This window comes from Megachile rotundata, chromosome 8, assembly GCF_050947335.1.
Source record: "Megachile rotundata isolate GNS110a chromosome 8, iyMegRotu1, whole genome shotgun sequence".
Classification (NCBI taxonomy): Eukaryota; Metazoa; Arthropoda; class Insecta; order Hymenoptera; family Megachilidae; genus Megachile; species Megachile rotundata.
In genome coordinates, this window is record NC_134990.1 from 8,041,059 (window position 1) to 8,057,174 (window position 16,116).

General features: G+C 34.4%; 1 protein-coding gene and 1 long non-coding RNA gene across 3 annotated transcripts in view; one reads left to right on the forward strand and one right to left on the reverse strand.

Annotated features, from left to right (window-relative positions):
- Positions 1 to 16,116, reverse strand: part of nAChRa7 (nicotinic acetylcholine receptor alpha7 subunit) — a 317,950-nt gene that overhangs the window by 210,976 nt on the left and 90,858 nt on the right. For both annotated transcript variants that reach the window (XM_076535177.1, XM_076535178.1), the window contains exon 2: positions 14,172 to 14,314. In XM_076535177.1, coding sequence (XP_076391292.1) covers positions 14,172 to 14,314 — 143 coding nt within the window. The remainder of the gene's footprint in view (positions 1 to 14,171; positions 14,315 to 16,116) is intronic.
- LOC143265092 (uncharacterized) overlaps positions 1 to 16,116 on the forward strand; it is a 200,374-nt gene that overhangs the window by 117,628 nt on the left and 66,630 nt on the right. The gene's annotated exons all lie outside the window — the stretch shown is intronic.

Below are 16,116 nucleotides of genomic sequence, written 5' to 3' on the forward strand. Positions count from 1 at the left end.
TATTTATCCCACGAAAAATAATTTTCATACGTTTTATGAATACTATTTTCTTTCATTATTTACTAAACGTAATGTATCGTGTTCTCACCGTCATTTTATGAAACTGAAAATCAAGTTTCATGTAACTCAGTTTAATATTTACGTTAACACGTCAATTTTCTTTTATACGGTTTTCTTTTATAGTCAATTTTCTTTTTTATACATATATATAAAATGTATGTTGTAGTACACTGTGAACTACTACTTGAGGAATATTGACCATAATTTTATACTAAAGGGTTGTAAGAAATATATAGGTTACATTTATGCAATATAGTAGGTTAATTTACATTGTTGCAAATGGGGATGAAAAATATTTTCTTTCATTTTATTTTTAGAACCTTTGAGAAGTATTTTTATAACTGCACATAGGGATGAAAAATAATTATTTTTATTTTATTTTGAGAACCTTTGAGATGTATTTTTATAACTGCACATGAGGATGAAAACTAATTATTTTTATTTTATTTTGAGAATCATTGAGAAGTATTTTTATAACTGCACATGGGGATGAAAAATATTTTCTTTTATTTTATTTTGAGAGCCTTTGAGAAGTATTTTTATAACTGCACATGAGGACGAAAACTAATTATTTTTATTTTATTTTGAGAACCTTTGAGAAGTATTTTTATAATTGCATATGGGGATGAAAAATATTTTCTTTTATTTTATTTTGAGAACTTTTGAGAAGTATTTTTATAACTGCACATGGGAATAAAAACTAATTATTTTTATTTTATTTTGAGAACCTTTGAGAAGTATTTTTATAATTGCATATGGGGATGAAAAATATTTTCTTTTATTTTATTTTGAGAACTTTTGAGAAGTATTTTTATAACTGCACATGGGAATAAAAACTAATTAGTTTTATTTTATTTTGAGAACCATTGAGAAGTATTTTTATAGCTGCACATAGGGATGAAAAATAATTATTTTTATTTTGTTTTGAGAAACTTTGAGAAGTGTTGTCATAATTTTAATACAAGCTACATAATACATGATTCATATTATATGTGATTTTTATTTTTGATTCAGTGATCCACTTGCACATTTAAAATTTATGTAAATCTACTTCCATCAAATGTCTGAAACTTCTGTCTGATATATGCTTGAGTTTTTAGTCTCCAATACTTATTCCATAAAAATAAAATTGTATCTATATATGAATACACCAGCAGTAAATTATATCATAAATTATTCATCACCATCTAATTATTCCTCAAATATTCCATTATTTTCTTCCAACAAACAAAAGTTTAGAATTTCCCGATAAGTCTAATATATCATTTTCAATTGAAAGTCAAACAGAGGGAAGATTTTCCTCCCAGTAGGTTCAATAATTCGAGTGTAAGTACACGTGCGCGGATGAAAATCCTTTTCAAGATTGTGCATATGGGCATCCCGTGTGGCAAAAGATAAATCCTTTAGACCGTTGCTTCTGACACGAAAGAACGCATCAAAGTAACGGCTATACCATGAGTGAATTCCGTGGAACGGGGCTTTGAAGTCGAAGAAATAGAAATAGAAAGGAAAGTACAGCCGCCGGTTGAATTGAATCTGAAAGCGCCCGAGAAATCTCTTCGCTGCTTCATCTAGGGTAAGATTTTAAAAAACCATCGTTTCAAACGACGCGATACGATAATCCTCTGTGATCCGGCGGATCAACGAAATTCACGGGGAATTTGGAAAATTATTACTGTGGGGATTTTAGTAGTACTGCAAAATTTCGATAATTTTGATGAAGTGGAGGAATATTTATTTTCGTTGACTTATCACGTTGTTGTACTATTGATTTTTGTTTGGGTAGGGGACTTGATTGATAAACAAGTATTTAAACAAATTTTTGTGCTTCTTATGTTTAATATACTTAGGGTGAGGATTTAGAAATTTTTTTCTTTTTTTTTTTGGACGATTTTTATGAACTGAAGGTGTATTTATTTTGCTTGACTTATAGCATTGTTGTACTACTGATTTTTGTTTAGGTAGCTGATTTGAATGATAAGCAAATGTTTAATGAAAATTTTGTGTTTTTAATATTTAAAGTACTTAGGATGAGACTTTATAAATTTTTTATTTAAAAAATTCTAAGCTTGAATATCTATTCTGTCTGACTTATCACGATGTTATACTACTGATTTTTTTTAACGTAGTTGAATGCTGAGCAAATATTTGATGAAACTTTTATACTTCTAATATTTGAACTACTTAGTGTGAGAATTTAGAAATTTTTAATTTCTGTTTGACAATTTTGATGAACAGAAGGAATCTATGTCTGACTCATTACGTTGTTGTACTACTGATTTGTGAGCTGATTTGAATTGTAAGCAAATTTTTGCACTCCTAATGTTAAAATTAAAAATTACTAATTTTCTTAGTCTAAGAATTTTGAAACTTTGAATTTCTTTATCTGAACAATTGTCATAAACTTGAGTAATTATTCTGTCTGATTGATTGTACTCTTATACTACTTATTTCTCTTAAGTAGTTGATTTGCATTGTGAGCAAATATTTAATCAAATTTTTATGCTTCTAATGTTTAAACTAATAAATTACTAAATTTTTCAGTATGAGAATTCAGAAATATTTCTATATTTGAATAATTTTGATAAACTTGAGTAACTACTCTGTCTGACTCATTGTGCTGTGATACTACTTATTTCTCTTAAGTAGTTGATTTGCATTGTGAGCAAATATTTAATCAAATTTTTATGCTTCTAATGTTTAAACTAATATAATACTAAATTTTTCAGTATGATAATTTAGAAATGTTTCTATATGTGAACAATTTTGATAAACTTGAGTAACTACTCATTGTGCTGTTACATTACTTATTTTTCTTAAATAGGTAATTTGAATGGTAAGCAAATATTCAATTAAATTTTTCTATTTCTCATTTTTAAACGAATAAATTACTACATTTCTTAATATTCCCAAATTATTCATTTTGCAAATAATTTCCAAATTTTTCATTTTTATGTTTGGAAATTTTCGATGCACTACGGGAATATCTATCACAATTTTTTTCACGAAGTTGAATTTTTAGATCTCCACATTTACAACTTACGAAATTTGAAAAATGACAAAAAAAAATGTGCAGCTACAAGGATTTCGCGGGAAAAATTTTACCGAATTTTTCATACGAACGCGTCTCTTTCAGGGAGATTTTCGTAGAAACAGGGGACGCCTTGTTCTGTAAGTTGGAAACAGGTTCGTTCTGAAAGCGTCGTTCCCTCTTTTTTACGAGTAGTTGAGGTTGGACAGTGAGAAAGTATTATTGTCCCGCCGGCTTTTTACTGCAGGTAAATTGTGAAAACGTTTCGAGAAAAACGCGGGAAACTTAAGGCACTTGTATAGAGGGACATTTGTTCTCTTCTGTCGCGCTTTCTTTCATACCTGACGAAGAATTGACGAGGGGTTTGGTGCGATGACAAAAAAACGCATAAAGAAATGATAGATCTGGCTCATAACTGTGGAAAATACAAAACCATTTTTATTATTAATTTTCGCCCGGTTTACCTCAAAAATTACAACGCGTTTGGTTTATTTTTCATTTCTTTGTAGACGCAGCTTTTTCAACATTAAACCCTATTTTTCTGTAAACACAGGTTTTTCAAAATTTCTCCTGATTTTTTATTCTTAATTTCTTTGTAGATACAGCTTTTTCAAAATTAAATGTTCTATTTTTAATTTCTCTGTAGACGTTTGTAAAAGTAGACCACGTTTTGTTTTTAACTTCTTTATAGATGCAGGTTTTCAAACTCAATTCTGTTCGTTCTATTTTTTCTTTTGTGGACGCAACTCTTTCAAAATGTGACCTCTTGTTGTTCTATATTTCATTTCCTTGTAGAGAGTTTTTTCAAAATTCAACCTTGTTTGTTTTGTTTTTAATTTGTTTTGTACAGCTTCTTTCAAAATTACACCCAACTTCATACTTAAATTGTTTAGTAAAAATATGAAAGAGGTTTTAAAAATAAAATTATTCTTTTTTTAGTATCTTATTTACTTAGCAACATTTTATTTTTACCATAGCAATAAATTAACTGTACACCTGTTCTTCTCATACAAGAAGCAAAATCTACTTATTTTTTAATACTCATCTCATCCCAACAATCTGTAATTATTTTTATTTCAAATGATTGTTCTTCTATCTGTGACCACTACTATTTTTGTAGATTAATACTACATATCACACATAAAACTTTTTAACAATTTATTTAAAAGAGAGGAATGTAAAAGTTTCTGTCGCAATTCAAAAATATTTGAAACCCTCAAAAGAGAGATGGTCGCAATCACACAGCTGATATAACACATAAAGAATCGGACTACGGTCGTTCCAAAATTCTTCCAAACCATCTAGGTAATATCGCAGTATTTTTCAAAAGCGTTTGAGCATCAAAGGGAGCCAACGTTATGAGTATTCTGAAAATAAATGGGTCTGAATATTACTCCATCCTCTCGTAACTGTGTAAATAAATAAACAAATGCAACTTTTAATTAATCTCTGCAGTTATCTTCACTTTTTACATAACGTTTAAACCGTCCATTTTTCTCATTAATTATTTTCATCCAATTACCACCTATTTATCTTATTAAGTAGAGCATGTGTTCTCGTCGTTAACCATTACCCTTTATTGATTCAGAGTTAACATTGATTTTCTTCGCGAATTATTTATTTACACTCTTAATTAGAACACAGATATTTAGCAGTAATTATTTATAGTATTAATCAGTCTAGATATTTTCTCTATATTCCACTGTCCAAAATGAAATAAGGTAATATTATTGGTGTACCGATGTAATTTGGCGCGTGGTAGTTCGACGCGTGGTAATTCAGCGCATTAATAATGCAACGCGTGGTAATTCGACGCATGGTAATTTGACGCATGGTAGTTCCATGAGTGGTAGTTCAACGCGTGGTAATTCGGCACGTGGTAGTTCGACGCGTGGTAATTCGACGCATGGTAATTTGACGCGTGGTAATTCGACGCGTGGTAGTCCGACGCGTGGTAATTCAGCGCGTTAATATTACAGCGCGTGATAATTCGACGCATGGTAATTCGACGCATGGTAGTTCCATGAGTGGTAGTTCAACGCGTGGTAATTCGGCACGTGGTAGTTCGACGCGTGGTAATTCGACGCATGGTAATTTGACGCGTGGTAATTCGACGCGTGGTAGTCCGACGCGTGGTAATTCAGCGCGTTAATATTACAGCGCGTGATAATTCGACGCATGGTAATTTGACGCATGGTAGTTCCATGAGTGGTAGTTCAACGCGTGGTAATTCGGCACGTGGTAGTTCGACGCGTGGTAATTCAACGCATGGTAATTTGACGCGTGGTAATTTGACGCGTGGTAATTCGACGCGTGGTAATTCGACGCGTGGTAGTCCGACGCGTGGTAATTCAGCGTGTTAATATTACAGCGCGTGATAATTCGACGCATGGTAATTTGACGCGTGGTAGTTCGACGCGTGATAGTTCGACGCGTGGTAATTCGACGCATGGTAATTTGACGCGTGATAATTCGACACATGGTAGTTAGACGCGTGGTAATTCGGCACGTGGTAATTCGACGCGTGGTAATTTGGTGCGTGGTAGTTCAACGCGTGGTAATTCGGCACGTGGTTGTTCGACGCGCGGTAATTTGGCGCGTGGTAGTTCTACGCGTGGTAATTCGACACGTGGTTGATCGACGCGTGGTAATTTGGCGCGTGGTAGTTCGACGCGTGGTAATTCGACACGTGGTAGTTCAACGCGTGGTAATTCGACACATGGTAGTTCGACGCGTGGTAATTCGACACGTGGTAGTTCAACGCGTGGTAATTCGACACATGGTAGTTCGACGCGTGGTAATTTGGCGCGTGGTAGTTCGACGCGCAGTTGATCGACGCGTGGTAGATCGACGCGTGGTAGATCGACGCGTGATAGTTCGACGCATGGTAATTCAGCACATTAATAATACAACTTGTGGTAATTCGCGAATTATTTATTTACACTCTTAATTAGGACACACATATTTAGCAGTAATTATTTATAGTATTAATCAGTCTAGATATTTTCTCTATATTCCACTCTCCAGAATGAAATGAGGTAATTTTACTGGTGTACCGATGTCAACCCACGAGTTGGCGCGTGATCTATGACGCACTCGTGACGCACTCGCAGTTCAAATATTGTCAATTTTTCTCGTATTTTTGGTACGCGTGAATTTTCAATTTAGGCGTAATAATTTACGTACGGATGTCAGCCCACGAGTTGGCGCGTGAGGACCCAAAGTAAAAGAAGCTCTGTCCCCACCGTGAAGACTTCTAGCGTTACATACAGGCGCATAAGAATAACAATGACGATAACAACTGCTAAACGCCATTTGCGCTATCTCGCTCACTCGAGAGACGTTTGCCGACTGTCATTGTTTTTCGCCTAATTGGTGCGCGTGACCGCGAGAGCCAATTGTTCCGCCGAAAATACGTGAGGCGTCCATTTTTCTATTCTGACCAATCGGAGCCGTGACTCTTCGCGTCAGCATCTTCGCGCGCCAACTCGTGGGTTGAATCTCATCTTCGACCCCCATTTCATCGAATGTCGTCCATGACAAAAAATCGAGTTAATTAGATCGAGGTTCATCAAGCACGATTGTCGTACGGTTTCTCGGCAAAAAGGACCATGATCGGTCCTGGAAGGTACATTTATCTGTAGAGGATACCCTCATTGTCAGATAAGCCAAGCAAACCCTAAGGGAACGTTCTAAAATATATTGCTGACATCGAAGGTAACTGCGTAAGTTCTTGTTACTTGGGACAAACTATTCGTGTGACGGTGAACATACACAACCAAAGAAATTGGATGGTCGCCGATATTGCTCGAGAGCTTTGGAACTCGACTAATCTTCGAACTATAAGTGCTGTCCAATCGCATAAAGGGAAATGTGGCTTGCACACAATAAGGACTTCTACGTGTTATTTCCTGTCCGTTTCATTTCAAGGGTCACGGTTAGAGTACTCAGGGATAATTAGATACTCTTTACTATCTTGGATCATTTGGAGTACATTTGAAATTGTAAGAGGATGTCAGTTATTAGTACGCTGTGCAATTCATTAATTTATGTATCATTATTGTATCAGAAAATCAGTAAATCACAATATCTGACAAATGGAAAAATAAAAAAGTGGTACATTAACAAGATGGAAAATTAATAAATACAAAAACTAAAAAGTAAAAATTTAAGATTTCAGAAATGTGACTCTTGAATTTTAAATTTGTTGTAATAAAACATCTCATGATTTATAACCTCAAAATCATACATTTCAAAAATTCCAAACTCTCAGAAAAGCTAATTTCCAAAGACACAAATTGAAAATTTAAAAATCCATAAATTGCACAATTAAATGCAATTTATCGCTCTCGAAAGAACGAATGTAACAATCACCTCTGAAAGTGTTAATTAACACTCGAAACAAAGACACCTCGTTAAATATCGTTCTAAAAGACAATAAATTCGAATCCAGCGAAATGGAATCCCTAAATACATTTTCTATAAAGATTAAACGGTGTCCGATAAAGCAATCCTTTCTCGGGGCAACTCATTCACGGGCAAACGAGTAGAATAATTTTTGGAGCAATTAAAAGGACAGCGGGAATCGGTCCATGGCGTATGGAGGTCCTTTCTTCGCGATCGTCGAAGTATAAAAAAAATTAGAGGTCGGAACCCGGTCGCGATTGTAATAGCCCTATGGAAAAAGGTCAGCGGGCGAAAGGAAGAACAAAGGGACGCTGCAAAAACGAGGGCTGTCCGTTGGACACGGGCAACGATAAACGGCGAAACAATGCGCGGGGCATATTTAGCTTGTGCTGGTTCCGCGTTATTTAAGAGCCGACGAGGTACACGGCCATTTATATTGCCGGGCTGCGCTACCAAACCCCAAACGATATCACCGATGTCCCTCGTTTCCGTTCACATTTTCGGAAATTATAAGTTTCCTCTTATCGGCAGTGGGTTTTATGCGCTGAATTAACACGAGGTCGGTTACCACGTGCTGAGTTATTAAACCTTGCTGTCGATAGGTGAGTTACATTCACTTAGTTTAATAGAAAAACTTGAAGTAAATACTTTTTAACAAAATCTATATTGTATATCATATTGTACATATTATACATTTGTATCATGCATATGACAAGTGGGAAACTGATGGCAGTGGTAATTTGTTGTAATAAGTGTTAACATTTTCCATGTGATATGTGATCTTTATGTGATGCGTTCGGTCAGAGTCACACATCAGAGTCATCAGTCGTCACCAGTCAATCATACTGTAAAAATCTTTGGTATTGTTTTGGTACACATTGTAATATAGAAAATTGACAACACAATTAGTAAGAGAGAAATGGTAATTTTAAAAGAACTTTATATGCTTCTACAAGATAAAAAGTTTCAAGGTTCATATTTGGTAAGTGTAAAATAACCTTCGAGTATCAAGAGTTAATATATTCTGTCACTACGTATTGAATTACTACGCATTGTATTACCACGGATTGAATTACAAGGTGTCGAATTACCACGCATCGAATTACCACGAGTTGAATTACTACGTATCGAATTACCATGGGTTGAATTACCAGGTTTCGAATTACCACGGATTGAATTACCAAGTATCGAATTACCACGGGTTGAATCACCAGGTGTCGAATTACCACAGATTGAATTACCAGGTGTCGAATTACCACGCATCGAATTACCATGTGTCGAATTACCACGCGATAGTATACTATGCGTTGAACTACCACGCGTCGAATTACCATGCGTTGGAATACCACGCATCTAATCGTCACGAGTCGAATTACCATGCGTCGAATTATTAGTGAGTTGAATTACCACACGTCGAATTAGCACGCGTCGAATTATTAGTGCATTGAATTCCCATGCGTCTAATCGCCACGAGTCGAATTACCATGCGTCGAATTATTAGTGAGTTGAATTACCACACGTCGAATTACCACGCGTCGAATTATTAGTGCATTGAATTCCCACGCGTCGAATTATTAGTGCATTGAATTCCCACGCGTTGAATTTCCATGCACTAAATTATCACGCGTCGAATTATTAGTGCATTGAATTCCCACGCGTTGAATTTTCATGCGCTAAATTATCACGCGTCGAATTATTAGTGCATTGAATTCCCACGCGTTGAATTTCCATGCACTAAATTATCACGCGTCGAATTATTAGTGCATTGAATTCCCATGCGTTGAATTTCCATGCGCTAAATTATCACGCGTCGAATTATTAGTGCATTGAATTCCCACGCGTTGAATTTCCATGCGCTAAATTATCACGCGTCGAATTATTAGTGCATTGAATTCCCACGCGTTGAATTTCCATGCGCTAAATTATCACGCGTCGAATTATTAGTGCATTGAATTCCCACGCGTTGAATTTCCATGCGCTAAATTATCACGCGCCGAATTATTAGTGCATTGAATTCCCACGCGTTGAATTTCCATGCGCTAAATTTTCACGCGTCGAATTATCACGCGTTGAACTACCATGCACCGAATTATTAATGCGTTGAGTCTCTACGCGTTGAATTAGCACGCGTTGAACTACCACGCGTCAAGCTACCATGCACCGAATTATTAATGCGTTGAATCTCTACGCGTTGAATTATCACGCGTTGAACTATCAAGAGTTTTACTACCTTGCATCGATCACTAGATTGAAAATTGTTAAATCTTCAAATTATTCTATTCCCAATTTCTCAAATCTTCAAATTTCTCTCTTCCCAAATTTTCAAACCCCCAAATTCCTAAATGTCTAAGTATACCTATCCCCAAATTTCCCTATCCGAAATTTTTCAGTTCTCAAATTCCTGAATTCTTTCTTGTGTCTTGATTTAGCAGTCTTCTGTTAATTTCCATATATATATTTTTTAAGATGAACAATAATTGCCTATATCTTGTTCAACGATAAATATCCACCATTCATATTTTTTTTAAACGATAAATAAGAATTGTTAATATTTTGTTTAACAATAAATAAGAATTGTCTACATTTTGTGTAATCAGTTCGTATTTTGAAATGAACCATCAATGTAATTTACGTAACGTAACTCTTTTTTGAAGAATACGCTGCTTCAAACTATAGTTCTGTACTATATTAACTAGATTCACTTGAGCTCATCCGAAACTACTGCACATTTTGATACTTTGGAGAACTATTAACTGGAGAACATCGAAACTAACTGGAAACTTGATTATCTCTCTTGACAATGATCGATACGATTATCTTAAACCGTCTGGAACAATTATTCAACACGTTATTCAATATTAATGAATGTTTCAGAAGAAAATAATACTTGTACATCGACCACATTCTATAAATTATAAATTCTTACTTTATTAGTTTTACATGAGGAAGTATGCAAGTATATAATTATAAGCATCTTACATTGTCTTAATTTTTAAACTTAAGCTAGTAAATTTTTAGTAAAAATTAGTATAATTATTTTATATACTTCGTACTACTTATGTTATGACCTTTAAGTTAGTCAATTTTTAATAAAAATAGACACAGCAATTATATGAATAAATTACACTTTTAATGAATACAGAACTTGCACTAAAACAAAATTGTAAATTTAAAAATAATAAACTTTGTATGGAAATAAAGAAATCCTATTCTACCCAAATGCTCAACCTATTCTACCTAAATGAAAAAGTAAAGAATTATAATTCTACAAAAGAAGTATAAGTATTTAAAGGGTTCGAGTAATTAAAGTTGATACCAGACAAGTACATAAAACTACTTAAATAAAATGATTAAAAATGTTAAAGAGCAAACAGTGGAGAAAGAGTACGAACATAATTAACATCTAAAATTCCTTCTGTTTACGAGCATGTAGAACATTGATCGCGTATAAAGTATACAACAATGAAGTAGCATTACCAAAATCTACAAAGTAATTACACAGTACGAGGTTGAAATAGAAGGACGAATTTGGATACAATAGGAGACACCGTTAATCCGGCATCTAATTACATATAAAACAAGCGACTACCGACGCAAAAGCCGGCAGGAGATTTCTCCTGGCGGTTTCCATGAATTATTTCTAATGATACTTGAAACATTATCCGTATGAAATTGCCACGTCCTATTGTAATTACCCACTACTTTTGTCTACAATTTTTCTCTCTTTAATTACTACTTGAACACTGAATTTACACTCTTTTTCAATTTTGGTAAATGCAGGGTATAAATTTCAGTTTGGTATAATTGTATTTTTTATTTAATTAATTTTTTAAATATGACTTTATTTTTTTTATTTTTCTAATTATAGTTTTTTGGTATTAGATTTTCAAAATCATGTAATTTTCTAATTTTTTAATTTTTTAATTTTTCAATTTTTCAATTTTCCAATTTCTCGATTTTTCAGATTTTCAATTTTTCAATTTCACATTTTTTAATTCTTCCATTTTTCAATTCTTCAAATTTTAAATTTTCCAATTATTCCATTTTCAATTTTTCCTTTTTTCAGTTCTTCAAATTTCCAATTATTTTAATTTGTTAATTTGTCAATTCGTCAATTCTTTAATTCGTCACTGTATCAATTCGCCCAATGGACAATTCTTCCATTCTTCAATTCGTCAGTTTTCAATTCTTCAATTCTACAATTTTTCAATTCTTTAATTCTCCAATTTTTCAATTTTGAAAAATGTTTTACAAATATCTAAATTTAACACATCATCAGATGAAATACAAAAATTTATTCATATCAAACACTAAAAAATCAAGGTTACAAACTTAAAAGTTCCAAAACATCAAACAGAAAAATTAAAATAAATCAAATATCAAAAATCCCACGAACTTAGAAAACATAGCAGATCCCAATAGACTTTTCTAACAGCAAAATGAACTACCAGTTTAGAGCCCATACCTATGCCACCATGGAGACCCGTGTATTCGAACCAGTGAACGTAGGTGCCCAGACTAATTAACAGGAACAAAGGGAAAATGAAATCGGGTAAATTAATTGAATGTTCGTTCGGTAATTCGGTAGAAGAGTTAACCGTGTAATTGACGACGGGGCTGAACGATGATTGATGATGCGGCTATAAGTGCGGCAACGATGAACACTTCCGTTCGCCGATGCACTCCACACGTCCAGCAGCCTCTGGTACACCCTCGACACGATTCGTAATATCGACGATTGGTCTTTGTTCGTTTTAACGTCATTCCTTCCACGAGCATGCACGCCAAGGCGGATCGATCATGCGTCGGTAAATGTGCGTGTTCGGTGCCGGCTCTATGTGCAATACGTTTCCGAGCGTGTACACTCCGCTACAATCTCTGCTTTCTTTGAATTAGGATAGGTATAACAATTTTCTTTTCATGTTTTTCTATGTTTCCATATTTCCATTTTTCCATTTTTCAATTTTCCAAGCTTTTAATTTTTTAACTTTTCAATTCTTACAGTTTTCCATTTTCCAATTCTTCAATTTTTCAATTTTCCAAGTTCTTAATTTTTTAATTTTTCAATTCTTACGGATTTCAATTTTTCAATTTCCCAATCTCCCAATTGTTCAATTATTCAATTCTACAGTTGCTCAGTTCTTAAATTTCTCGAATTCGCAAACATCCAAAGTTCCAAATTCCCAAAATTCCTAAAATTTCCAAATACCTAAATTCCCCAGATTCATAAACTTACAAATGCCCAAATTCCCTAAAATTACCAAATCTTCATAAATTTCCTAAAATCTCCAAATTTTCCAGAATTCCCAAATCCTCCCAAAATCCCCAAAATTTCCAAATCCTCCAAAATTCCTCAAAATCCCCAAATTTTCCAGAATTCCCAAATCACCCAAAATTCCCAAATTTTCCAGAATTCCCAAATCACCCAAAATTCCCAAATTTTCCAGAATTCCCAAATTCCCCAAAATTTTCATTCCTCCGAAATTCCCCAAAACCCTCAAATTTTCCAGAATTCCCAAATCACCCAAAATTCTCCAAAATCCCCAAATTTCCCAATTCCGAAAATTCCCCAAATTCCCCAAAATTCCCTAATTTCCCCAAATTCCAAAACTCCCAAATCAACAAATACCCAAATTTTTCCACTTTCCAAAATTCCCAACCACCCATATCCTGTAATTTTACAAATGTCACTAGTTCCAATCTCGCAAATCCACCAAACTAAAAATCGATCTCTAATAAAACATAGATTGCGATCGCACCCCATCTCGACCATTACATTCTCCCTACGGATGCTAGATTTGTTGTTGACTGTACAGTTGCGTACATGTGTACACGAGCTCGTCGCGCTGTGCATTTCTTTCTTTCCCTTTTTGCTTTTTTCTTCTACTCTCTGTATACGCGCTCATCGAGCCCTTGTTTCACGGCGATACCATTTTTGTTATCATCCCAGGGAAAAAAGACGTTCGACGCGTGATACGTTTCTAATTACAAGGTTGGTCCGCGTACATTGATCCTAGCGTTGAATAAACGCCAGGAGGAAACCCCATTGCTTTTTTTTAGACAAACACAGAGAAAAACTGTGTTCACATAACATTTACTATATAAGCACGATTTGAATGCGCTTTTTTAACGCTGTTCTTTAAACGTTGTTCTTTACAATATAACTGCAAGTTGTTGTTGTATTTTTTGCTGTTAAATGTGTAATCAAGAGTGGATTTCCAATTAACAGTTAAATATTTTATATGTTTTACGAGGTCTCTCTGAAATTCTACCCACCCTTATATTTAGGTTTACACTAAAACAAAATATAAGCAGAGTTCGATTTAATATAGCTTGAAGTTTTTAACTAATTTTATAATTGTATACACGTGATTTATGAACGTAGTCATGTTACAATTTAAAGAAAGTTAAACTTTTTAATCTGTCAAAATATTTCCGAATGTTTGATAGTACAAATTCATGCAATGTAATATAATTACTTAAAACTAATGTCATGCATTATACTAGAAATATACTAGAAATGAAAACCCAAAAAGGACGATCTGTCTATTGCAACTTGATTCGCACTGAGAGAAACGTTTAGCACTTCATTTTGTAGTGTGTGCGATTGTGTGTCGCGTTATAGAGAGAAGGTCATTTTTGTGAGTATTTGTAGTTGTTGATGAAAACTTACAACGTCGATAATTTGCATTAGTGTAAGGCCAAAGCTCAAGACGAGGGGATCGGACTCATTGCCAACAGGACGCTCCAGCACGTTGTACGTATCCAGCAGGTCGCTCAGCAGCCGTTTCTCGTGGGATCCGCCGTTTACCAGCCCTAACCAATTATTACTTTCGTCAATCATTTGTTATCAAGTCATTGTTAGTTTAGTACACTTTGAGTCGCGACGATGATTCGATCTTTTGTGGTCCACGCTTTTGTGTGGTCTACGATTGCTTATTGTTTAGATGAATGGAAGGATGAATGTCAGACACATGTCATATGGTACTATTCTCATATGAGGATTGCTAATTTAGGATTTGTAGATTTGAAATTTGGAAACATTTGGAAATTTTGAAGTTTGGATATTCGGAAAGGTAGAAATTCGGTAGTTTAGAAATTTGGATATTGGGAAATTTGAAAATTTATTAATTTAGGAATTTGGAAGATTAAGAATTTGGAAATTAGAAATTTGGAAATTTGAAAATTTAAAAATTAGGAAATTTAGAAACTTAGAAATTTGGAAAGTCGGTAAGTTAAAAGTTTTCAGAATTCGAGTTTATCATCGTGATTCAAAGTGTACGTGTTTAAAATATAGTACCCTTCGTTCGCAGTAACATTAAACATAAATAATTCTTATCAATCAATGCAGAGTTATTCAAACATAAAAATCCTACTTTTTTCAAAATTTATGAATTTCTCAACTGAAAACGCTTGCAAATAACTCCTTTCCCTGCGCCGCCATTTATCTCAAGAAAGCCCATCGTGCTCGATACGATACCTTAACACAATACACAGACCGTTATTTCAGAATATACACTGTTATCGCAGTATAAATATACCAGAACAAAAATTAAAAACCAGGAAAACAGTTCTGCAGCATGTATTTCCAGCAAATACTAACCGTACTTGCAATTCCATTTACATATACATGTGCAATAAAAATATTCACAGATTCACGTGATATAAAGAACGTACAGATACATATATCTCACGAGTTCGTGAGCTATGACGCATTCGTAACGCACTCGCAGTTCAAATATTGTCAATTTTTCTCGTATTTTTGGTACGCGTTATTTTCAATTCAGGCGTAATAATTTACGTACGTATGTCCCACGAGTTGACGCGTGAGCTATGACGCACTCGTGACACACTCGCAGTTCAAATATTGTCAATTTTTCTCGTATTTTTGGTACGCGTTATTTTCAATTCAGGCGTAATAATTTACGTACGGATGTCAACCCACGAGTTGGCGCGTGAGGACCCAAAGTAAAAGAAGCTCTATCCCCACCGTGAACACTTCCAGCGTTACATACAGGCGCATAAGAATAATAATGACAATAACAACTGCTGAACGCAATTCGCGCTATCTCGCTCACTCGAGAGACGATTGCCGACTGTCATTGTTTTTCGCCTAATTGGTGCGCGTGACCGCGAGAGCCAATTGTTCCGCCGAAAATACGTGAGGCGTCCATTTTTCTATTCTGACCAATCGGAGCTGTGGCTCTTCGCGTCAGCCTCTTCGCGCGCCAACTCGTGGGTTGGTAGCGGTAGGTGGTTTGACATAATATATAAAATATGTGAGGCATCATACATAATGACACTTGCTTTAATTATAAGTACAATTGCGATTACACTTTGATAGACAAACAAGTAAATTTAGAATGAAAATATATTTGGAACATGATACTGTTGTGTACTTGAAAATTGAAATATTCTGATAATTACAAATTTGAAAACTTAGAAACTTGAACAATTGATCAATTGAAAATTTGGCAACCTAAAAACTTGAAAACTTGAAAACTTGAAAACTTGAAAACTTGAAAACTTGAAAATTTGAAAACTTGAAAACTTGAAAATCTGGAAACTTGGAAAAATGAAAACTTGAAAACTTGAGAATGAAAAAAAAAACTTGAGAA